Source organism: Labeo rohita, chromosome 3, assembly GCF_022985175.1.
Source record: "Labeo rohita strain BAU-BD-2019 chromosome 3, IGBB_LRoh.1.0, whole genome shotgun sequence".
Taxonomy (NCBI): domain Eukaryota; kingdom Metazoa; phylum Chordata; class Actinopteri; order Cypriniformes; family Cyprinidae; genus Labeo; species Labeo rohita.
The window spans coordinates 26869084-26893903 of record NC_066871.1 but is presented as its reverse complement, the minus strand read 5'-3'; the positions used below and the strand labels follow the sequence as shown (position 1 = coordinate 26893903).

At 39.7% G+C, this 24820-nt stretch overlaps 3 protein-coding genes and 1 long non-coding RNA gene across 4 annotated transcripts; all 4 read left to right on the top strand.

Moving 5' to 3' along the window:
- The first annotated feature begins 6832 nt into the window (after window positions 1-6832).
- tcap (titin-cap (telethonin)) lies at window positions 6833-8540 on the top strand. Its single transcript, XM_051098020.1, has 2 exons — window positions 6833-7156; window positions 7633-8540. Exons 1-2 carry the CDS (start codon window positions 7008-7010, stop codon window positions 8021-8023), a joined length of 540 nt encoding a protein of 179 aa, XP_050953977.1. The 5' UTR covers window positions 6833-7007; the 3' UTR covers window positions 8024-8540.
- A 5468-nt stretch (window positions 8541-14008) lies between these two features.
- On the top strand, window positions 14009-17269 carry LOC127163593 (uncharacterized). The gene is made up of 3 exons (XR_007827497.1): window positions 14009-14047; window positions 17034-17099; window positions 17188-17269. It is a non-coding gene; the product is annotated as an uncharacterized LOC127163593 (long non-coding RNA).
- A 1221-nt stretch (window positions 17270-18490) lies between these two features.
- On the top strand, window positions 18491-22285 carry LOC127158992 (GTPase IMAP family member 8-like). Its single transcript, XM_051101950.1, has 3 exons — window positions 18491-19154; window positions 20971-21261; window positions 21461-22285. Exons 1-3 carry the CDS (start codon window positions 18491-18493, stop codon window positions 21874-21876), a joined length of 1371 nt encoding a protein of 456 aa, XP_050957907.1. The 3' UTR covers window positions 21877-22285.
- Window positions 22087-23979, top strand: LOC127158984 (uncharacterized). The gene has a single exon (XM_051101940.1). It carries the CDS (start codon window positions 22087-22089, stop codon window positions 22972-22974), a length of 888 nt encoding a protein of 295 aa, XP_050957897.1. The 3' UTR covers window positions 22975-23979.
- Window positions 23980-24820: the final 841 nt, after the last annotated feature.

Below are 24820 nucleotides of genomic sequence, written 5' to 3'. Positions count from 1 at the left end.
GGACGTAGTTGCTTATTATTGTTTCTAAAAAAAAAAACAAAATCTAACTGTCTATCTATAATTATAAATATACACATACATTTTTGCTGCTTTATAAAGTGTCTAACTGTATACTACCTTTATTATTATTTATTTATTTATTTATTTATTTATTTATTTATATTTAAGTCTTGCTCAAGCATCTAAATGCTTTTTGTGGCTACTGTATGGATATACATGACATAATCTACAGGAGCAGCTTCATTACCGGAATGATGTGACATTTCCTGGTTCTCATACTTGTGCAACTCTACACGGCACTACATATCCGTACCATAGTGTGCTGAGTGGCCACATTACAGGAGAAGGACGGCACAAGGGTGAGATCAGTTCCTGTAATCGCCCAGTGCGTCACTGAGAGAGCAGTCAATGACAGACAGGGGACAGAATGTATGTGTAACATGAGAATATGACTGTCCACAACCTCTGTCCACACAGAACTATATTCATCTGATGAGTGAATACAGCTCCAGCACTCACTTGGTTTGTCACTGAACACATGCTATAACCATGCTTTTCCATAATAACAGTGGTAGTTTTCAACGCTATCTCATGACTGTATGTATTTGTCAAGGTGGCTAATTTCTACAAATTCGTATGACTCTGCTCAACTTCTGTTAGTGGTTGTCCTTCGTATGAATTCCTACGAATAGAGGGTTTGCACTTCACAAAACTGGCCATACTCGGTGTAAACAACAGCATGCATTGCATGGTTATTGTACTACTGCATATGTTGTTCTGCTAATTTATTTATTTGTCTAAAATAATTAAGATAGTAGCCTAAAATTTCACCTACCTGACTGGAAATTATAAGAACAAACACGAATGTTGTCAAGATTCTTGCCCTGGAAATCCTGGTTCAGTTTGGCCAACCACAAACACATTTTGTTACGTTTTTCTTTTTTTTTTTTTCTTTTTTTTTTGCACTCCTCTCCTTGAATTTATCATTTTTATCATCTTCAGTCTGTAGTACTCCAAATGTTTTTCCCAGTCCGAGTGGTTATAACAGTCCAAAACATGACAATTTATCATTTTCAGCAGCAGTAATCAGTAAAATATGCACGTTTCGTTCGGTTCAGTGGTATTGTTTAAGTTCAGTGGCACCAATATGGCCAACTGACGACGCATCATGAAAACACTCTATTTCATACGAATTAGCCACCACATAAAATACAGTCAAACCAAAAATTATTCAGACACCAGATATAATTTTTTATAGTTTTTGTACTAGTGGGTGCAGGACACTATAGTTTATTTAAGTAAGGATAACAAAATAAAGTAAATTGTGACATATTACACCCAAGAATTCTTCACACAGTGGTCTAGCAGTAAAAGTGATAAAAATTTGGGACAAAAATTTTGATTTGACACTTGACCTGATCATGTTGTGTTACATACCTTTCTATCAAAATTATCTGACAAATAACAAAATTAATTTGTTTTGACACAGTTTAACCCTTGAGTTCTTGACATGTTTTATTACCATTTTCTAAACTATAGCTGTTACGGGGAGAGAGAGGCGAGAGGCGAGCGGATCCACTTGCAAGCTTTTATTGGGACGAGACAAAGACATGGTCGTACAGGCAGGGTCAAACAACAATAGCAGACAGGTTTAACGTAGGCGATGCACAATAGAAGTCCGTGAAACAGGCGAGAGTCGATCCGTGGCAAACATAATCCGTAAGGGGCTGGGCTAGGAGAATAAACCAAAAAACAAGAGCGATAGTCCGAAAAGGCAGGCGGCAGTACAGTCGAGAACGGGGAGCCAGGCGAGGGGAATAAACACTGGGAACTAGGAACACGGGAACTAGGAAACGCTAAACAAAAGAACACAATAACAACATACAATACTCCGTGGTTTTTATAGAGCTGCTGATTGGTCACATGAATAGACGCAATCAGCGTGATGCATGGCGGGAGATGTAGTCCGGGGAGTGGTACAAGAGTCAGCATGTAATGATGGGGTGAGAGTGACATCTGGTGGCGAGCGGACAGCGGGACACCGACCAGATTCGTGACATAGCCCCCCCCAAGGAGCGGCTTCCAGACGCTCTAAGGGAACAACAGTCCAGGGGAGCGGTGGGGTGGGAGCGAGACAGGGCAAGGGCTGGAGGGCCAGGTCCATGTGGGGGGCCCAGTGATTGAGGCAGGACCGACAGAGCAGGTACCCTCCAGGGCGGAGCCGGAGGCAGAGCAGGAGCCCTCCAGGGCGGAGGCGGAGGTGGAGCAGGAGCCCTCCAGGGCGGAGGCGGATCAGGAGGCGCAGGAGCCCTCCAGGGCGGAGCCGAAGGCGGAGGAGGAGGTGCAGGAGCCCTCCAGGGCGGAGCCGGAGGCAGAGGAGGAGGCGCAGGAGCCCTCCAGGGCGGCGGGGGGAGCAGGAGCCTTCCAGGGGCGGGCGGAGGCGGAGCAGGAGCCCTCCAGGGCGGAGCCAAAGGCGGAGGAGGAGGCGCAGGAGCCCTCCAGGGCGGAACAGGAGGCGCCAGGGCCCTCCAGGGCTGAGAAGGAACCTGTGTCATGGACTGGGACCTGGGGAGAGCAGGGATAGAGGAGGCAGAGAGAATAAGGGGAGAAGCAGAGAGACCACAGGATAACGCCGCCTCCCTAGGAGGATCCACAGCCAAAGCTGACACCTCAGGAGGCATTGGCGCGGCTTCTCCGACAGGGAAGGCCTCCAGAGCAGACTTGAGACCAGACGGGACCTCCGGAGCAGACTTGAGACCAGACGGGACCTCCGGGACCTCTGGAGCAGACTTGAGACCAGACGGAACCTCTGGAGTGTAATGTGCGGCCCACATACTGAGAATGGTGATCGTCATCACACTGGCCGACATAATGTGACTTGACTCTGGGCGGTCAGACGAGACGTGACTTGACTCTGGGCGGTCAGACGAGATGTGGTGAGGTTCTGGACAAATAGACGAGACGTGACGGGGCTCTGGGCGGTCAGACGAGACGTGGCTTGACTCTGGGCCGTCAGGCGGGACGTGGCTAGACTCTGGGCCGTCAGGCGGGACGTGGCTAGACTCTGGGCCGTCAGGCGGGACGTGGCTAGACTCTGGGCCGTCAGCAATAACTTGACCTGGCTCGTGAAGATCAGTTGTGGCTTGACCTGGTTCATGGAGATCGGCTGTGACTTGACCCGATTCGTGAAGATCAGTAGTGACCTGATTTGACTCATGGAGATCAACGGTGACTTGACTTGGCTCATGGAGATCAGCAGTGACTTGATCTGACACGTGAAGACCAGCGGTGACTTGAACTGGCTTGTGAAGATCAATGACTTTACTTGACTCAGGAACCACGGCTGTGACGTTGCTTGACTCAGGAACGACCGCCTCAGGAAGGGCGGCCATGATGGGTGCAGACTCAGGAGCAGAAGACATGACGTGAACAGACTGTGACCTGACGGAGATGTCCTGAGCAGGCTGTGGCTTGACAGACGTGGTGTTAGCGGGCGCTGGCTTGACAGACGTGACGTTAGCGGGCGCTGGCTTGACGTTGCTGGACTTGGGAGCTTGACTGGACTTGGGAGCTTGACTGGACTTGGGAGCTTCAGCTGTAGCCTGACTTGACTCCGGAGCAGCGGCCGAAGCTTGACTTGGCTCTGGAACAACAGCGGTAACGTGGCTTGACTCAGGAACGACAGCTGTAGCGTGACTTGACTCGTGGAGAACGACTGTGACCTGGCTTGACTCGTGGGGCACAGCTGTGACCTGGCTTGACTCGTGGGGCACAGCTGTGACCTGGCTTGACTCGTGGGGCACAGCTGTGACCTGGCTTGACTCGTGGGGCACAGCTGTGGGGCACAGCTGTGACCTGGCTTGACTCGTGGGGCACAGCTGTGACCTGGCTTGACTCGTGGGGCACAGCTGTGACCTGGCTTGACTCTGTGTCTTGACTTGACTCCGGGGTAGCCGCCGCGGCATGAAGGAGCGCCATTTTAGCTGCCCATACCGTCACTAGAGGTGTGTCCAGCACGTGGGCCATCATGACCACAGGTGGCGTCCGGGTGCTGACCACAGGTTCAGGAATGGCGGCCATCTTGTGGAGTGGCTTGGAGACGGCGGCCATCTTGTGCGGTGGCTCTGGCGTGGCAGCCATCTTGTGCGGTGGCTCTGGCGTGGCAGCCATCTTGTCAGTGCTTGGCTCAGGAAAGATGGCGGTAACTTGGCTCAGGAAAGACTTGAGATAGGGGTGATAGCTCTGACTTGACTTGACACAGGAAACACAACTGCAATTTGACTTGACTTGGAAACTTGACTTGACTCAGGAAATACAGCTGTACCTTGACTTGACTTGGAAACTCGACTTGACTCAGGAAATGCAGCTGTAACTCCATATAGCTCAGGTATGGCAGCTGTGACGTGACGGAGCTCTGTTTCCGCCGCCATCTTGTGACCGGGCTCCGCCGTCGCCGCCATCTTGTGAGCGCGCGCCGGCGCTGCCGCCATCTTGTGAACGGGCCCCGCTGTCGCCGCCATAGCTTGAGCGCGCTCCTGCACGGCCGCCATCTCACGAGCGATCCAGGCGGCAAACGTGTTCGTGGGATCGTGCTCCGGCATGACCGCCAATTTACGAGCGGGACGCGCGGTCGCCATTGCCGCGTTGTCGCGTTCCCTCTGCGCGACCCCCACGGTGCACGGCGAACCCACGCACAACAGTGCAAAGTTCAAAAACGCCTCGAGCGACGAACGCGGACCCTCGCGTCTCAATTGTGTGCGGAGGGGCTGGTTCACGCCGTCGCAAAAAATCTCAATTTTTATACAGTCCGGGAGAGTGGAATGGTTTGATATAGAGAGAAACTCACGGGTGTATTGATCCAGTGTGTGTGATTTCTGTTTAATCCTGCAAAGAATTATGTCCGTGTCCATATCAGATGAATGTCCGGGGTGAAAGCTGCTGGATCCTGTGGTGACGGAGTATTCTGTTACGGGGAGAGAGAGGCGAGAGGCGAGCGGATCCACTTGCGAGCTTTTATTGGGACGAGACAAAGACATGGTCGTACAGGCAGGGTCAAACAACAATAGCAGACAGGTTTAACGTAGGCGATGCACAATAGAAGTCCGTGAAACAGGCGAGAGTCGATCCGTGGCAAACGTAATCCGTAAGGGGCTGGGCTAGGAGAATAAACCAAAAAACAAGAGCGATAGTCCGAAAAGGCAGGCGGCAGTACAGTCGAGAACGGGGAGCCAGGCGAGGGGAATAAACACTGGGAACTAGGAACACGGGAACTAGGAAACGCTAAACAAAAGAACACAATAACAACATACAATACTCCGTGGTTTTTATAGAGCTGCTGATTGGTCACATGAATAGACGCAATCAGCGTGATGCATGGCGGGAGATGTAGTCCGGGGAGTGGTACAAGAGTCAGCGTGTAATGATGGGGTGAGAGTGACATCTGGTGGCGAGCGGACAGCGGGACACCGACCAGATTCGTGACAATAGCGAACAAACTGTGATAATGTGAGAAATGTTAAGGTGTCTGAATAAATTTTGGTTTGATGGTTTGACTGTAAGTCATTTGGGATTATCAATATGAATTTGTTCTGACACAGTTTAACTCTTCAGATTCTGTCATATTTTATTACTTTTTTCTAAAGTATAGCGAATAAACTGTGACAATGTGAGAAATGTTAAAGGTGTCTGAATACATTTTGGTTTGACTGTATGTACCCTGTTGGAAAAAAATGGCATATGCTGGTTAGGTATAGGTTTTAAAGCATGGATGCTGGTTTAAGCTGGTCCTTAGCTGGTCATGTGCTGGTCCTGGTTTGAGCTTAAACCAGCTCAAACCAGCATCCATGCTTCAAAACCTACCTAACCAGCATATGCTGTTTATTTTCAACAGGGTGTGAATTAATAGTTTGTGTATTTTTCCCTCTACCTTTCCCTCTACATGTTTAATCTGCAGCCCCCTACAAAAATTAACCATGGTTTTATTGTAGTAAAATTGTAGTAACCATTTTTTTTGTTTGTTTGTTTGTTTTGTTTTGTTTTGTTGTTTTTTAGCATACTGATTAATGTTTATAACCACAGTTTTACTACAAATACCATAACTATTATTAGTGCAGCAAAACCACGGTCACCATGGTTTAACTATAGTAACCATGTTATTTATTTATTTATTTATTAGTAAAACCATGTTTTTGTTTAATAATGAGCAATAAATCAATAAATAGCTACATAAACAAATACAGCAGCATGTAGTCTTTGATAATTCATATTTAAACAATGTTTCTGAAAGAGATTATGTGTGCAAAAGAAGATTACCGGTACAGAACAGTTGCGGCCACATGTTTATAATCTCCTGTCTGGTTCCAGATCCGAACACTGTTTAGTTTCCATTGAAAGCCTTTTGATGTCTGTTAATAGGCCCATGGAGGAACAAATGTCATGCTGATACAATGTGATCAAGCATTTGAGCATTAGCAACAGAATCCATTCAGATAATAACTAGAAAGGGGGGGGGGGAAATAAGACAAATCTGATTATAGAGCTTACATACAAGTGGACCTACAGACAAACAGACAGACAGACAGATACTGTAGATAGATAGATAGATAGATAGATAGATAAATAGATAGATAGATAGATAGATAGATATGTTTGGAATGTGTCATGGAAATATGAGTTGCTGGGGATTTCTTAGGTCTTATACGCGTGTTCCAGTGCGATGCAACAGTGTTTTGATATGTGGGTGTGCGAGTGTCCGGTGTCATTGTAGACAAAGTACGGAGTGATTCCATCAGACAGAAATAGCAGCAGAGCTGTATAAAAGTCTGACACACGCTCCGGCAAACAGACATCCAGACAGAGCAAGAGACAGACAGACGAGTCCTCCCTCAAGCCCAAGAAAAAGAAGAGGAGAAGAAAAGAGAAAAAAGAACATCACAAATCTTCAAAACAGTACTGTAAAACAGTTAAGATCATTAACTTTTTAAGCCACTCATAAACAGAAGTCGAAGATGCAGATGTGCACAGTCCTGGAGAAGAAAGGAGGATGCGTGGTTGGAGCCGAACTCAGCTGCAGTGTGAGGGAGGAAAATCCAACTAGGAAAGAGAGTTACACCGCTAACTGGCGCAGCATTAATATGAAAACTCAACCTGAGGATCGGTGAGTGCATAGACATTAACACAGTATATACAGCTAGCTGTAGATGGAAGCTAGTTTTTTTAAAAGCTTTATTTATCTATTTATTTATTTATTAAATAATTGTCAAGGAACATGTTGCTTAATTTTTTTTTCTGGATATTTTTTTTTTCTTTATATAGTCAGTTTACCTGAGCAGTAAAACATAAATTTGTGAAAAAAAAAAAAAAAAAAAAAAAAAAAATAGATGGCATATTTTGAGTTACATTGGCAAATTTTAAAGTAATATTCTTGGAAAACAAATGTTATTCAATCTATCTGGCTTTAATCATCTGTAGATGTTTTTACTGATAAAAATTAATAAATAATATTATTATAATTAATATTTATTACTAGAATAATATTGGGGTTTTGCAGTGCAGCTTGAATGAAATCATTTTAAACATACAATCGAATGTCAAAACTTTTATTCATAATTCTCCATTTTTTTCTCTCTGCAGCCAGTCGATGCTGATGTCAGATGACTCTCGCCGAGAGTCCCTGTCCCGTTATTGGCAGTCACGTCCTCTCAATCAGGCCTGCCCATCAGGTGTTGTCAGAGTGGGCACTGTGGACACAGGTGTAAGAGAGCACCAGCTCTTACCCTACAGGAACACCCTGCCTCTGCCTATCTTCAAGCCTGCTGAATTTGGTGTCCGCCTGGGTCGTGGAGCCCCACACACCCTGGAAGATCTCCCTCCTGCCCGGGTTCCCGACGGAGCCTGTCCAGACAAGAGGCCAGTGGACCAGATCACCAGGGACCTGCCACCCGTCAAACCAATGCGAATGGAGTTTGCCAAAGCACCCAGAACCCTGGGCCGATCCATGTCTCAGGAGGCCCAGAGAGGCTGAAAAGCAGAAAGACAAATATGAGTCAAAGACTGTTTGGACTTTACTAAAAATGATACAAAGGGCAGGATGAAACAGAGGGGATGAGCAAGTAGAAAAAGGTTTTTAGAGATAGTCAAACAGCATGTGCAGTGAGTGAAACCTCAAATGATGAAATGATGTTCATGATGGGAAAAAGAAAGCTGATGATCCTGTTAATCTGAAAAATAATGCTATGTATAGTGAAGTTGAGTTGTAAATAGTATTTGCTTGTTTTGTATTGAGTATGTTAAAAACACAGCACTTTTTGTTCAGTTGCCATTAATTGAATGAGCATAGGTTTTGGCGTCATGTTTGGTCATGCACAAAATTTAATGTCTGGTAAAGCAGAAAAACTTTTATTTTTGTTAAAACTTAATTATTTACCAAATAAGAATTGCACTATTTATTGACAGTTGGTATTTGTTGTTGGATTTATTGAGAGTTGATATTTGCTATTTATCTTAATCATTTCAATAAAGTTGTATTAGTATAAAACCAGTTTTGTTTTTGCTTTTTTACTATTAATGAGAGAGAAAAAGAAAGAAACAAAGAAAGAAAGAAAAGAAAAGAAAAGAAAAGAAAAGAAAAGAAAAGAAAAGAAAAGAAAAGAAAAGAAAAAAGAAAGATTCGAAAGGACTTAAAGTCCCCATGAAATCAGAATGGAGGTTTGAGCCGGGCATGCAGTCTGCTCCGGGCCAGAGACAAAGCAGATATTATGCGCGAGTCGGCGCAGACCACAAAACGTATCGGATCCTATTGAATTATACACAGAATATATTTTATAGTGATATGGATGAGATTGTTGCTGCCATATGTCGTAAATGTGGCTTAATGGCCCTGGCTCAAGCTGTGATACAAATAGCTACTGGCTATTTAAAAAAGGGGACAGGACTGCTTGATATGTCCCATCCTGTCTTACTGTTTCAGTTGAAATTACTTCAACATGTAAAATAACACTGTGTGTTTCAAACCACGTCAGTGGATCTTTAAAATAATTTCCTATAGTATGAATCAGGCTTCTGGAGACTTTTTTACTGGATAAAAATATTTAAATGCCGCTGATTGCAAGAATATTTTTATCTGTTTACAGTGCCTTGCGAAAGTATTAATTTATTATGCTGCTCCATTATGTTAAACTGCTTTAAATTACTTTTTTCTCAATATCAGTCTACACTCCATACACCATAACGACAAAGCAAAAAACAGGGTTTTAACATCTTGTCAGATTTATTACAAATAAAAAACTTAAATGATTCCATTGCATAAGTATTCACACCTCTGGGACAGTTGAAATTTAGCTCAGGAGCATCAATTTTGCTTGTAGATGTTACTACACTTCGAGTGGAGTTAACCTGTGGCAAATCCAATTCAATGGGTATGATTTGGAAAGACATACACATCTTAATAAAAGGTCTAACAGCTGCTAATGCATATCAGAACAAAAACCAAGCAGTGAGGTTAAAAAAACTGTCTGTTGAGCTCAAAAACAGGACTGCATCAAGCCACACATCTGGGAAGGAGTTGCATAAAAATTCTGCTGCATTAAAGGTTCACAGAAGTGTGTAGTTACCCTTAATGGAAAAGGGTCTTTGCTAGAGTGGTGACCAAGAACCTGATGGTCACTCTAGTTGAGCTCCATGATCATATGTGGAAATAGGAGGAACCTAGAGAAGGACAAACATCACTGCAACACTCCACCAATCCAGTCTTTATGGCGGTGTGGCAAAACTCAGTCCACTCCTCAGTGGATACACATGAAAAACATTGGGGATTTGCAAAAAAAAAAAAAAAAAAAAAACATCTAGAAAAAACACACATCTAAAGGACCCTTAGACCATGAGAAACAAGATTCTGTGGCCTGATCAACCTCAATTCCAAGTTTGAAGGAAACCAGGCACTGCTCATCACCTGCACAGTACAACCTCAAAAGTAAAGTGTGCTGGTAGCAGCCTCATGCTGTGGGGCTGTTTTTCAGTGGCAGGGCCTGAGGGACTCGTCAGAGCAGAAGGAAAGCTCAATGCACCAAAACATAGAGAAAGCCTAAATGAAAACCCAGTCCAGAGCATTCAGAACCTCAGACTGGGCAGAAGGTTCACCTTCCAACAGGGCATTGAGCCTAAGCACACACAAAAACTGGCTTATAGACAACTCTGTGAATGTCCTTGAGTGGCCCAGCCAGAACCTGGACTTGAACTTCTGGACTTCTGGAGAAACTTGAAAATATCCATCCAAGCTGATAGAGCTTGAGAGGTGAAAAGGTGAGGTGAAGAATGGCAGATAACTGCCAAATGTTGATGTGCAAAACTTGTTGCATCATACCCCAAAAGACTTGAGGCTGTTAGGGTGAGTTAAGGGTATGAATACTTATGCAATGTACTTTTTCTTTTCTTTTCTTTTCTTTTTTTCTTTTCTTTTCTTTTCTTTTTTGTATTTTAATACAATTATGAAGTTGTGACAATTCTGTTTTTGCTTTGTCATTATGGTGCACTGAGTTCAGTTTGATGTGGATTTTTTTAAACAGTTTAACATGAGGCAGCAACATAACAAAACATGAAAAAAATGAAGGGGTATTCGCAAGGCACTGTAAATTATAGCCTACCGTTTGACACATATAGATCATGAAATCATACAAACAAGAACTGTGCATATATTCTGTAATATGATTATCAGTTCTCACAGGTGTGGGATGGGAATGAAAAGAGGGAAGGAATGGAATGTGAAGAGGCAGTCAGGCAGCGGTCAGAACGGACAGTGCTTTGGCATCTCTTACCACTCTCATTAATTTGTTCTTTATTGCAATGCTTAAAAAACATTAGCTCAGTTTATGGCTGTTCCAGGATATTTTGAGGGGAAATGACCGAGTCTGGTTGGATTACTTCCACTGTAACAAATCGTGGACATTTTTACAGTGTGTTAAAAAGTATTTTTCTGCTTGAGAAAGAACAGAATAGTTAATTTCTGAAGTAAATAATATGGGAGCTGAGTTTTTTTTGATGGATGAAAAACAAATCTAGTCTATAAGAAATCACATCAGAAGCTTTCGTCAGTAGAACAGAGTGCTTCAGCAAGAACAGAAGGGTGAAGCTGTGCTATGACACTGGTACATGCTGTCTGCTTTGGCATTCTGTGACTTTGTGCCAAAAATGTCATCGTCAGGAGGACACACTGTCTTGTTTGAATACAACAATATCTCTGTTTCTTTCAATCTCTCAATCTCTTTACCTCGCACTAATTCAAATCTATCCTTTTATTCCAGTCGTAATCATGGTCATTTTTCTCAATATGTGCTGGTGTCACACTGACGGCTGTTAGATATTTATAACTAAACAAACACAGCCAAAGGACAAGAGACTAACAGGATGAGAGGGTGGAGAGGTGCTGGTGGTGACGGGGGGCTTCTGCACCCCTCCACTGATCCTTTAATCCTGCCTGTTCTCGTTTCTTCTCCTGTCGGTTTTTTCAGCTGCTACAAATGTCGCCACATGTTTTCCCACATTTCAGCTTTGGAAACTCAGCTTCAGAGTTTATTTCTGATTATTTGGACATTACATCTTACACAATTAATGATTATATTGCATGCTATTCTAGAAATTCTTAGCTTTTCAGGTGTAAGATAAGTAAGTAATTATAAGAAATTCAAAATTGTAATTGCAAATTGCAAAAAAAGTTGCAGATGTGCAATGTAAAGTGCAAAGACATTTTTAGCTGCATGCCAGAAAAAAAAAAAAAAAAAGCTGATGTTTAGGGACATTGTAGAACCATAGTCCATCCATGAACACCTTTTAAGCTGTATTGTAAATTACATTATTAAATTAGTTATAATTTGGCCAAGTCTATATGTCTTTAGGATTCTTGGTAACAGAGGAATAAGTGGAACATCACTTTTCATCCTGTTTAATCATCAGCCTGAAAAGCATGTGTGTCCATGTGCAGTTTTGGTGGGGTGGGTTGTCAGTTGATCTTATTTTGACCCCCGTCTGTCTCCTGGAAGCTTATGAAGTATTTTCACCATTATGTGCCAGTATCATTAATGTGCTTGAGCTCTCAGATAACCCGCATAACAGATATGTGTTATGAGTCACTGCATGGCAACACACACAGATATACATTTATTTAGAGAATGCGTGTTATGTTTTCTGCATAGAGCAAAAATCCAGAATGCAAGTTTATTTATTTTGAACAAATTTCAAGTGCTGTGAGACACTGCAAACAACGTGACTTCTGGTCCTTTAAATAAATGTACCATGTGCTTGAAACTCTAAATGGAAAACTGCATGTGTTTAATTGGTGTGGTGTGGAGAATTATATTGCATAAGAGGGCAGATCTGATAGAGGTACATCAGTCAACACTGCAACAGGCTGCGGAGACACACACAGCCTGTAATCCACACCACTGCTCAAGCACTTGTGTATGTCTGTATACACAGGGCATGGGTCTAAGTGATGACAGTGCACAATTTCTGCAAGTAAAGGGCAAAGACTACATTACAAAACACACACGTTCTTCTAACAAACACATAAGACTAATACATGTGACTGAGAGTTAAAACCTCTTTGTAGATGAGTGAACTTAGAGAAACACACACACATACACACACGCGCGCGCGCCCTCTTGTGGTCAGAGTAAGTATTTCTACACAACTGTCTCTCCTCCATTGCACAGCAATGTTTAAAATGTAATCGCATTATATCAGTACAGGACAGCTAAAAATTGTCTCAAAGAGAAATAATAAATAGATAGAGAAAGATATGAAGGGATGCTATCTGGGTCTTCATATAAATATGCATTTATATGAAGAGTTCAGATGCAAAAGCCTCTTTTTTTAAAAAAAAATTAGCAGTTCTTTCTGGCTACTATGTATTGGTTTCTGTGTAGGTACTGGTATTTCTGAATGGGTTGATTTGTCCTGATAGTTGTCCTGCTAGTTACAGGGGAAGCTGCTCCAAAAGCACCTCCTGCTGGCAGAGAATGAATTTGCATTTTCAGTCAGTATGTCTGATTTGTGCAGTAAACACCCAGAGCAGAGTTGTAAATGTGAACCGGATATATTTCTCGGAGGAAGTGCCAGCACACATACAGTGTAAGTCTGTGAGAAAGATTAGGGGAGACAACGAGCATGGATCACCGCTGTGGGAAGAGAAGCTTGGAAGCCAGGCAAGACATAGGTTTAACTTGCTAGCTAATGTAACGTACTTATTATATATTTTGCTTGTTATCAGGAATAATCTACTGTAGAGGGACTTCGTTGTTATTGATTCTAAGTCTACCGGAAGTTAAGTTTGGGCCACAAAGTGCACATGTGCAATAACGTTTGTATATGTTATTGCCATTGAAACTGTATGTATGTATGTATGTATATATATATATATATATATATACACACATACATACACACTCCAGAACCAATTATTGTAGTGCCTTCCTTCTCATTTTTCTTTGTCTATCTATTATTTCTCTTTGAGACATTTTTTAATCTGTCATGCATTGATTATTATCAAAAGCTAAAATCTCATGGTACAAGTTCTTCTTTTATTTATAAATATCAGTAGGCACTAATATGAATGTTTGTAAATCTATTCCAGTGTTATTTGGATTTCAGAATCAGGGGGTGATTTAAAAGTTTGTTGATGATTTTTGTTCATTTCTGGCATTGTGGATCTAAAATGTGTAGTCTATAGACAGTTGCTTAACAGAAATACAATAACAGAATGCCATGATAATAAAAATACTTCACATATGAAATGTGGACTTTTATTATTTGTTTTTATTTGCTGTGTTTCACACAGTATTTTGAAAATACTAGTAGTCTTGTCTTGTCTAAGGCAAACTTTCATAGGTTATATAAACATTTCTTAGAACTTCATTAAACACAATACAGTCTCAATAAACTACACAAAGTTAGTAGGAATGTTAGACTACTACACCTTTAAAAAGGTGTGTCAGGTGAGAAACAAACACTTTCACTTGTATGAGTGTCAGGAACTTTGAAATGGCAGCTCAAGATTGTGAGTATACTATATGATCCAATATTCTATGCATTTAATATGTTTTAAATAGGCATTTAATGCTTCACATGTAAGGTAAACTTACTGAAAACATGAAAAAGGTTCAAAAACACCTTAGTATTCTTAGTGTTTCTTAGCATTGTGCTTCTAGGGGGAGAGTGGGCCACAATCTAACAACTAACTTTTTAGTTTTCTCAATAAATTGACTTATGAATTTTTCTTTTTTCAGAATATTTTTGCTTGTCTTGTACAAATATGTCCTCTTGTTTTATGAAATGTATTTTTGTTATTTAGCCAGCAGAAAAGAAAATGTTACAACATGAACTGTAAGCAGGGCGTGCTGTAACATGACCATGGCGGCTTTAAAGACCTCACCAACGTTTTTATCTGATCTAATTAACACCCTAAACCTTTTAACATTTTATTTACTGTATATATCATTATACACAGCAAAAATTACGCATACACAAAAATACATAGAGCTGAACAGTCCGAACATTTCCAATATAGATGACAATCAGATTAACAGGTAAAAATACTGCAGGTTTCTTCTGCCTGTCTTTATTCACCTGGTTCACATAATTTCTATCATGACAAGATTGGCATGTGGATATAATAGTGATAATGTATTGATTTTTGCGGAATAAATGTGCTATGCTGCTGATTATTGCTACTGCTTAGTGGTATTATTGATCTGTTTGCCCACATTTTTGCTATGTGTGCCTGGGCCCACTTTGCTGAATGGCTTAAAACTAGTTGACTATTGCTGTGTGTATCTGATAGCTTCAAATCGAGTGGCTTGTCTTAGAATGTCTATCTAGATTTGCAAAGTCTGGGTTTTATTTATAACTAGTGGTTTAGCAATGTGTACCTGAATTCCATACTCCCAGGTTAACACTAATGATGTAAAGTTATGCGTGAGCTTGTTTGCACATAGCCGATATGCACTGACCAGACAGGGCCTGATGTATGAATCTTGCCAGTATGTGCGAAATGCACATTCTTCTCCTGGGTAATCGAGGTGTATAAGTAATCAGAATGATTTCTGTTTATGTATTCAAATTAGTTATGTCATGTGCAGTACCCTACCATTAAACATGGTAAAAAAGAAAAACAAAAAAAACTTGCTTACACTGTGCAAAGCCCTGCTCCATCCTAACCAGCTAAATGACTGAGAACTGATGCAAAGGTGTGATGATAATTTGTACAAGCTGCATTCTCTTACTAAGTTCCAAGCAAAGCTTTGTTGCTGTTTCCTCACAAGCAACAACCTGCTGCTACTGTAATTGATGCTGCTGTTGTTATTGAATGCAAAATGCATGTTCTCTTGCTAACTTGCTTTTAAGCTTAAAGGGGTCATCAGATGCTAAGTTTACTTTTTCATGTTGTTTGAACATTAATGTGTGTTGGCAGTGTATGTACAAATCTACCCTATAATGATAAAAATCCATGCAGTGGTTTTTAATTAATCTGTAAAAATAATATTCCCTTTTTCAAATCAAACCATTCTCAGATGCCTGTCGTTGTGGCGTCACACCCACAGAGGCCGCTCCCACGATAGTTGATTGACATGAGTGTCTTACCTCAGATCAGCTGTAACAGTCCGACCTCTTTGTTTTGATGCCGGAGCAGGGATGTAAGTTAGACAGGAATTGAGCAATTGAGGTTTTGTGTTGCTGGATGTAATAATGAACGTAGTGGTCGTCATTTACTACCAAAATCTCAGCCACCGAAGATGCAGTAGATTAAGTTTGTCTGTGAAGAAAATGCACCTTCCGATCTACACTACCGTTCAAAAGTTTGGGGTCAGTACATTTTTATTGTTTCTTTTTCTTCTTTTTTTTCTTTTTTTTTAAGAAATTAATACTTTTATTCACCAAGGATGTATTAAGTTAATAATTAAAAGTTTATTAAAAGTTAATAATAAATCATTTACATTGTTATAAAATATTTATATTTTGAATAAACACTGTACTTTTTAAACTTGTTATTCATGAAAGAATCCTGAAAAAAAAAATTACAGGTTCCAAAAAATATTTGGCAGCACAACTGTTGATATTATCCAACATTGATCATTCTAATAATAAATCCGCATATTAGAATGATTTCTGAAGGATCATGTGACACTTAAGACTGGAGTAACAGCTGATAAAAATTCAGCATTTCATCACAGGAATAAAATCTATTTTAAAGTATGTTAAAATAAAAAACATTATTTTATATTGTAAAAACATTTTGCAATATTACTGTTTGTTTTTTGTATATTTTTAATCAAATAAATGCAGCCTTGATGAGCATAAGAGACTTCTTTAAAGACTATTACAAGTCTTACTGACCCCAAACTTTTGAACGGTAGTGTACATATATCCGTCTATGTTTGCGCAAATCATTCATGATCCAGCTTCACTTACAGCAGATGTGAGTATAAGGTTTTTTTTTTTTTTATCTTTGTGATCGCCTTTCCTAATAATGTGCTAGTTAGCAAGTCTTGCAGCGAAAGTAAACAGGCTCGTCACTCCACAGAGAGAAGAGAGGGGCGGGGCGAGCAGAGCTCATTTGCATTTAAAGCAGCCTCGACCAGAATGAGATGATTTTTGCAAAGCTGATTTTGGCAAGGTAAAAAGAGTGTTGTTTTACACAACCATTGAGAATTTTTAACCAAACTATTTTATAGACTTTTCATTAAGACCCTAAAGAATCATATCAACTTGTGGAAAATGGGCATCCGATGACCCCTTTAATTATTTTACTGCTAAATCATACACAACTTGTTAAACATCAAACATGTTTTTAAATGTGTACTGTATGTTTTCTCATTTAAAAATGGATAAATGCAGGACATGCATCACTCTTTAGAGATTTGGAACGATGAAAAAATGATTCACGTATCTTAAAAGGGTTGAATTTAGAGAAACTGCATTCATTCAAACAACATTCAGCATTAATGTAAGCAGTTTTTGAAACTTATCTTGCAATTAATCAACAGCTGCAGCATACGTGAAGGAGAGAGGATCAAAACAGAGAAGACGCAGTATGAATTCTCCTCTAGAGTGTAAGTGCATTGATAAAGCCCATTTAATGCCTTCTTACAAAACATTCTTTGATGATACAATAATTTTGACATTTTATTTTAATTATAGTGTCTGAATTAAGAATTTGGGTGATGGGAGAGAATTGGGCAGAAAAAAAGCTCAGTGGGGAATTTTCTTTTGGGAAGAATGGCATTTGACACAGAAGCTCCTCCCTTCCTTCAGGAGTGTCCTGAGAGAGCCAGAGGATGCATTGAGACTCAATACATATCTGTGATCATCACACCAAATCTATTTGACAAACAGGCTCCTGAAACACAAATTTCTAAAGCAATGAAATGTTGTGAGGAAATGTCCTCTCCAGGTCCACATGTGCTTTTGCTGATTGTGCATCCTGAGTTTACTGAGCAAAACAAACATATGATGAAGATCATGAATAGTTGGTCAGATTCTACGATGAAACATACTGTAGTAGTATTGATGAGCCAGATAAAATACAGCACTGCTAAGGAGAGTGCAGTTTTTCATAGCTTACTCAGAGAAGAATGGAAGTGCTATAAATTTGAAGAGAAAGGCATGTGTTCTGAAAAGGAGCTGTTTGAGAAAATCAAGACCTTGGATGCAAACAATGACGGAAGGTATCTAAACCTGAGTATTTATGAGGCAGCACAAAATATGCCATCAGCATCATGTGAGCAGCCAAATTATGAGAGTAAAAGGATGGAAACAGTGAAACCAAAAGGAAAAAAGGAAAGTCAGGTCTAGAAATGCAACTGGTAGGTGTCACAAGGTATTACTTAATGTTAAGCGTAATATATACATATAATGGCAGTTTAAACTTTGTATTCATCTCAAATTCATGATTTTGATATCTATTTGGTGACACTGCATTTTTTCCTCCAGTACCTAAGTTCAAACAAAAAATATTGTCATTCTTGAAACTATCAGCACATCAGAGCACAACAGATGCAGACAGTAAGTAATCATTGTCATGATACCAATCACAACATTCATATAACACCAGAGGACTTTTTCTGCCAGGATTTATTCAGTTTATGCATTTGATGAAAAGCGTTTAATTTATTTCAGGATTTAACTTACAGACCTTAGGTAAGAGTTTGAACTGTATTTCCTGTACTGTAAAACAATATATGCAGTCTAATCATCATTCAAACTCCCAGTCCACAACACAAAAGCAGTGATCAAATTTGCCCCTCAGCAAATTCAATGTAAGGTTATTTTTTCATATACTTTAATGGGACACTGTTGGTCTATAAAACAAATATGTTGCAAGAAGTTGAAAAAAACCAAAAACGATGTTAAATGAGTAGAATGTTTTAACCTACAGTTACACAAGTTTTACTTATTTGTTTCAGTGCCAGCGGTTAATAATTTTCAAAATCTCAATCTGGTGATGTTTGGAAGAAGCAGCACTGGAAAGACCTTTATAACAAAAACAATACTGGGCCAGAGAGGATCAGCAGAGGTGTTTAAATCTGAAACCATCCACGAATGTGTGGAGAGGAAAAATGTATGCTACACAGCTTCATCTGCATACCAGGTCACCCTGGTTGAAATGCCTGAACTATACAATACGACTCTCTCTCAAACGGATATTCAGCGTGAAGCATACCGCGCTTTGTGTCTATGTTCTTATAACATACACACATTTCTCCTGGTTCTTCCTCTCAGACCTCTCACTGATGACGATAAAAGAGAACTTGATATAATCAGTGACATATTTGACACAGCTGATGGAAAGTTCTGGGGTCATCTAATGATCTTGTTCATATGGGAAGGAAACAGGAAGGACGAAGTCATCACTGATTTCATACATGTGGACAGAGGTATTCAAACAATTGTTCAGAAATGTGGGAACAAATACCACACTGTTGGTATTACCCAAAGACCTGACAGTGGACAGCTCTCAGAGCTACTCCATGCGATTGCTAAGATTAAAACTAGCTACTCGGATATCACATACAGAGAAGCACAGATGGAGAGGAGACATCAACTGGAGGTCAGAATTAAAGAAACTGAGCAAGAAAACAGAGAGTTAAAGAAGGTCAAACAAACAGGTAAGACATGTCACTGAGTTTGAACCCTAACATCTAAACATCTGAAGAATATAAATTACATGTTCCGATTTAGCTTACCATCAATAATGATTCAATGTTTTTCAAATGTCTGGTGTCTCATACTGCTGTTCTACAAAAGCTGCACTGAAAGACTTGCTTACTAACATATTTAACTAACATATTTTCAAAACTTTATGGCAGCATCAATTTGCACAATACACTGGTTTTCAAACCAGTCCTGTGAGAACCCCTAACACTGCACATTTTGTAGGTCTCGTATATATCTGACACACCCATTTCACATCTTGCTGTCTCTACTAATGAGCTGATGAGTTGAATCAGGTGTGATAGATGAGGGACACACAGAAAATGTGCAGTGTTTGGGGGCGCTCCCAGGACCGGTTTGAAAACCACTGGTGCAATGCATTCTCACTCCCAACTCATCACATATTGACGTTAAGACCCCTTGGCATCATTTTTTGACACACAGGGAACCCTTTTGGCATTATTTTTCAATGGCACTGGGAATTTTATCGTCATGATTAAATTACATAGAGACAGACTGCATTTAGGCCACACCTAAAAACAATCCAACGCTCTCCATTGACTTTGTATTGTGGGAAGCTGCCTCCTGTGCTATTGTCCATTGTTTTTCTATGTAAACGTTACACTCGCATCTTGCGTCTTCTGCAGCACCACGCGCATGAGCAGTGTGTTTTTAAAACGCCCTGTCAAGTTAAACGTTATTGCTCCAAAATATCTATGAAAGTACAAATGTATACAAATTATTCATAATCTTGTAAATGAATGCAAACCATTACATGCGACGCATAATGCAAAAAAACTAAAAGATAAAAACTAAAAACGTCACATATCGACGTGTTGCCAAAAGTGACGCTAAAGGGGTCAAAAAGTCAAAAAGTGATGCGGGGTCCTGACCAAGCGTCAATGTGTGGTGAGTTGAGAGTGAGAGCATATTTTCTTAGTGATGGATGTTATTTACACCAAGTGTAAATAGCAGTATTTTTTAGCGATATGTGAAATTTGAGCCCTCGATCTAATAAATAAGGTCAGAAATCAGGCCCAATCCAATGACAATCTAATCAAATATCCAAAATATATGGCAAGAAGTTTTGTTTCAGAAGATAAGATAATACTGTCATTGTTTACTAACCATGAATATTGATATACAATAAAACTTAGTAAACAGCTATGTTTACTATGTTTCGAATGTCTGAATTATTCAAATGAAACTGGTGATTACACAGTGGTGAACCACTGGTATTTTTTAATGCTCCCTTATTTAAAAATAATAATAATAAGGATAATCATATCTGAATCTATATATATATATATATATTTTTTTTTTTTTTTTTTCTTTTTACTATAGTAACATAGTCTTTATTTGTTTCAGTGTCTGCAGACATTTCTTCAACTCAGAATCTCAATCTGGTGCTGTTTGGAAGAAGTGGTGCTGGAAAGATTTCTACTTCAAACACAATACTGGGCCAGACAGAGTCTGAATCTAAAATCATCCATGAATGTGTGAAGAGAGACGGTGTAGTATGTGGACGTCGAGTCACCCTGGTTGAAATGCCTGAACTATACAATACATCTCTGTCTCAGAATGATGTTCTGCGTGAGACATACCGTGCTCTGTCCCTGTGTTCATATAACATACACACATTTCTCCTGGTTCTTCCTGTCAGTCCTTTCACTGATGATGATAAAGGAGAACTTGATATTCTCAGTGGCATTTTTGACACAGCTGACAGGAAGTTCTGGGGTCATCTAATGATCTTGTTCATATGAGAAGGAAACAGGCAGGACGAAGTTGTTACTAATTTCATACATGAAACCAGACATATTCAGAATATTTTTCAGAAATATAAGATCAAATACCATACACTCAGTATTAACCAAAGACCAGAAAGTGAGCAGCTCTCAGAGCTGCTGCAGAAAATCGATGCCATTACTTCAAACATGTTAACTTGTTACTCATATGCCACATATCTAGAAGCACAAATGGAAAGGCAAATTCAACTGGATGTCAAAATTAAGGAATTGGAGGAAGAAAATAAAGTGCTGAAAAAGTCTAAACAAACAGGTAAGACATGTCATTCAGCCTAAAACCAAATATATAAATATCTAAAATATCATCAATACGCCACATCATCTTGGTTCATTAGAGTGACCATATGTTCTCTTTTTTTCCCGGACATGTATTGGCAGAGATAGCAATAATAACAATAATAATAATAATAATAATAATAATAATAACAACAATTTTCTGCTCCCCACCCCAGCTGAGAATGAAAGTGAGAGATCAAGCACAAGCTGTGTGAGAATTGTGCTTGTTGGAAAAACTGGAAGTGGAAAAAGTGCCACAGGAAACACTATACTCAACAAAGATGTCTTTAAATCAGGTTGCAGTTTGAGATCAGTGACATCCTCATGTCAGAAGGAAGATGGTTTTGTTAATGGACATCCAGTGACTGTTGTTGATACTCCTGGCCTGTTTGACAAACATGTCTCAAATGACGACGTGAAGGAAGAGATACTAAAGTGTATCACACTCCTCTCTCCAGGACCTCATGTGTTCCTCCTTGTGCTTAGAATCGGAAGACTCACAGAGGAAGAAACTAAAACTCTGAATTTGATCAAAGAAACATTTGGGAAAAAAAGCTGGCATGTTTACCATCATAATATTTACCCATGGTGATCAGCTAGATCAGACGATCGAGAGTTACCTAGAATATGCTGGTTCAGACATGAAGAAGCTGATCAGAGATTGTGGGGAAAGATATCATGTGATTGACAATAAAAAACAAGACAAAACTAAACAGGTCATTGATTTACTGGAGAAAATCAACAGAATGGTGGAGAAAAATGGAGGAGGATGTTACACAAATGAAATGCTATACAACAGGAAATGGAAAGGATATTACAGAAGAAGAAAGAAGAAATGGAAAGAGAGAACAAATGTTTACGCGACAAACATGAGATGGAGATGGCAGAGATGAAGAGGAGAATAGCAGAACAAAGAGAGTTAATGGAGAGAGAGAGGAAGGTAAAGGAGGAAGAACTCAGAATCAAAGAAGAGTTCTTGCAAACTGAACTTAAGAGAAGAGATGAACAAGAAGAGAAGGAGAAGAAAGAAAGACAAAAAGAAGAGGAGCAGAGAAGAATTGAAGAGAAGACAAAACCGGAACAATGGGAAAAGGAATGGCAAAAAATAGAAGAGAAACGAACAAGATTAGAAGATCAACAACAAAAGAGAGACCAGGAATATAGAGAGAAGTATGAGAGAGAGAGGAGAGAACTGGAGGAACTTCACAAAGAGAAACTGAAGAGAAAACATGAGGAAGGATACCAGAAGAGACTTAAAGAGGAGAGGAGTGAATGGGAGCTGAAAGAAAAGAAAATGATTGATGAATTTGAGCAGGAAAAAAGAGAAAGAGAAGAAAAAGAAAAGAAGAGGATTAAGAAAGAGCTTAAAGAAAGAGAGAGAATAGAGAAAGAGTGTGAGAACAGTAAAATAGAGATGAGAAAACAGAAAGAAGAATGGGAAAAATCATGGAAGGAGGAGTGGGATAAAAGAGTGAGAGAGGAGAGGGCAAGGAGGGAAAAAGAGAGAGAGAAACTGAAAAAGCTTGAAGAGGCATTTGAAAGAGAGCGTAAAGAGGAGGAGGAGAAGAGGAAGAGAGAAGATAAAGCCAGACGAGAACAGGAAGAGCAACAAAAGAAAGAGATGGAGGAAGAATATCAAAGGAAATTAAAAGAAATGAAAAGGAAGTATGAAGATGAGGCCAGAAAATAAGCAGAGGAATTTTATGAATTCAGAGAGAAATATACCAAAGACTTTCAGGCTCTCATGTTAAAGCATGATTTAGAGATGCAGGAGCTGAAGAGAAAGCATGAAAAAGAGTGTCATGAGCATGAAAAAGAGTACAGCGTATTGAGCGAACTGTCAAAAGAAAAGGAGAAAAATCTAAATGAAAAAATGAAAGAAATGGAAGCAAAACATCAAAGAGAAGTTGATGAGCTGAGGAAGAAGTATGAGGATAAATGTGTTTTACTGTAGGATACTAAAATTGCATCTTAACCAAGTTTATGCCCTGACCTGAATAAGACATACTGTGTTCCAAAAGTTACCACAACGAGAGTAGGACAATTGGTCATTACTTCTGATTATGCTGTTGGTCTGAATATCTGCTGTTGATCAGAACAACAGCTTTTTTTTCTTGTATTAATGTTACTTAACTGTTATAAAAATGACTGGTGTTATAGGATTATGAAGTAGTAATGTATTTCATTAAGTATAAAGTTCATTTTGAGTAAGACTTGACTAAATGTAATGATTTTTGGATTAATTATTCAGAACCACTGAGTTCTCATTCACAGAGTTGTTAGACTGATTCAGACCAATAGCTTTCAAGATTTTTTAACTTTTAAGATTAGTTTACATTTGTCAGTTTTGTAGATTTTTTTTTTTTCTTTTTCTTTTTCTCTAAAAAACAACAACATCTTTTACTTTACATTTGGTCATTTCGTGGTCAAAAGCTAGTGACACATTTAGTCTTTATTTTATTTTGTTTTAATTTTAAGACCACTGTGACATATATTAACAACTCAAATCTTCATTTTCTGAGGAAAAAAAAGTCCCCAGTTTTTGAAAGAAGATTTTTGGACCTTTTTGACATTTCCTATGAGCAGCTAGGGGATTTAAAAAAAACTAGAACCAGGGAACCAGTTTAATTTTCATAAAATTTCTTTTCACATACCATGCAGACACAGATCTCTGGACTGTAGTCTAATGTGTTTATAAAATGTAATACTCTTTTTTTTTTTTTTTGTAAAGTTTCTCTGATGAGTTTCTGAAAGTTAACATAGTTTTTGTGCATATTGTCATGGAATTACAGTATATTGCTTCATAAAACTTTGTGCTGATGACGCACTGTAAATACATTTTAAAGAAATAATAATAATAAATCTTCCCCTTCCTTAACCTCTGACTGAAATACTGTGTATGCTTAATACGTTTTTCAGAGACATTGCGTAAGAGGATCTGATCAGCCATCACTGTGACCGAGAGTTTAAAAGGTTGATGGGATTTTAAACTCTCAGTCACATTCAGAGAAACACTTACAATGTGTGCCAATCATTTATCACAGGGGTGCTCAAACTCGGTCCTGGAGGGCCGGTGTCCTGCAGAGTTTAGCTCCAACTTTCCTCAACACACCTGCCGGGAAGTTTCTAGTATGCCTAAGAGCTTGATTAGCTGGTTCAGGTGTGTCTAATTGTAGCTGGAGCTAAACTCTGTAGGACACCGGCCCTCCAGGACTGAGTTTGGGAACCCCCTGCACTATGCAGTTAGTTAGTTTCCCAATCCTGGTCCTGGAGAACCCCCAACATTTTAGATGCCTCCCTAATCAAACACACCTGATTCAACACAATAACTTATTAGTAAAGAGTCCAAGATGTCAAATGCGTGTGTCAAATAAGGCAGACATCAAAAATGATCAGGCAAAACATTATGAACACTGACAGGTGAAGTGAATAACACTGATTATTTCTTCATCACTGTACCTGTTAGTGGGTGGGATATATTAGACAGCAAGTGAACATTTTCCCTGCGTTCCATTCGGAAGGGCTCATCCCTATGC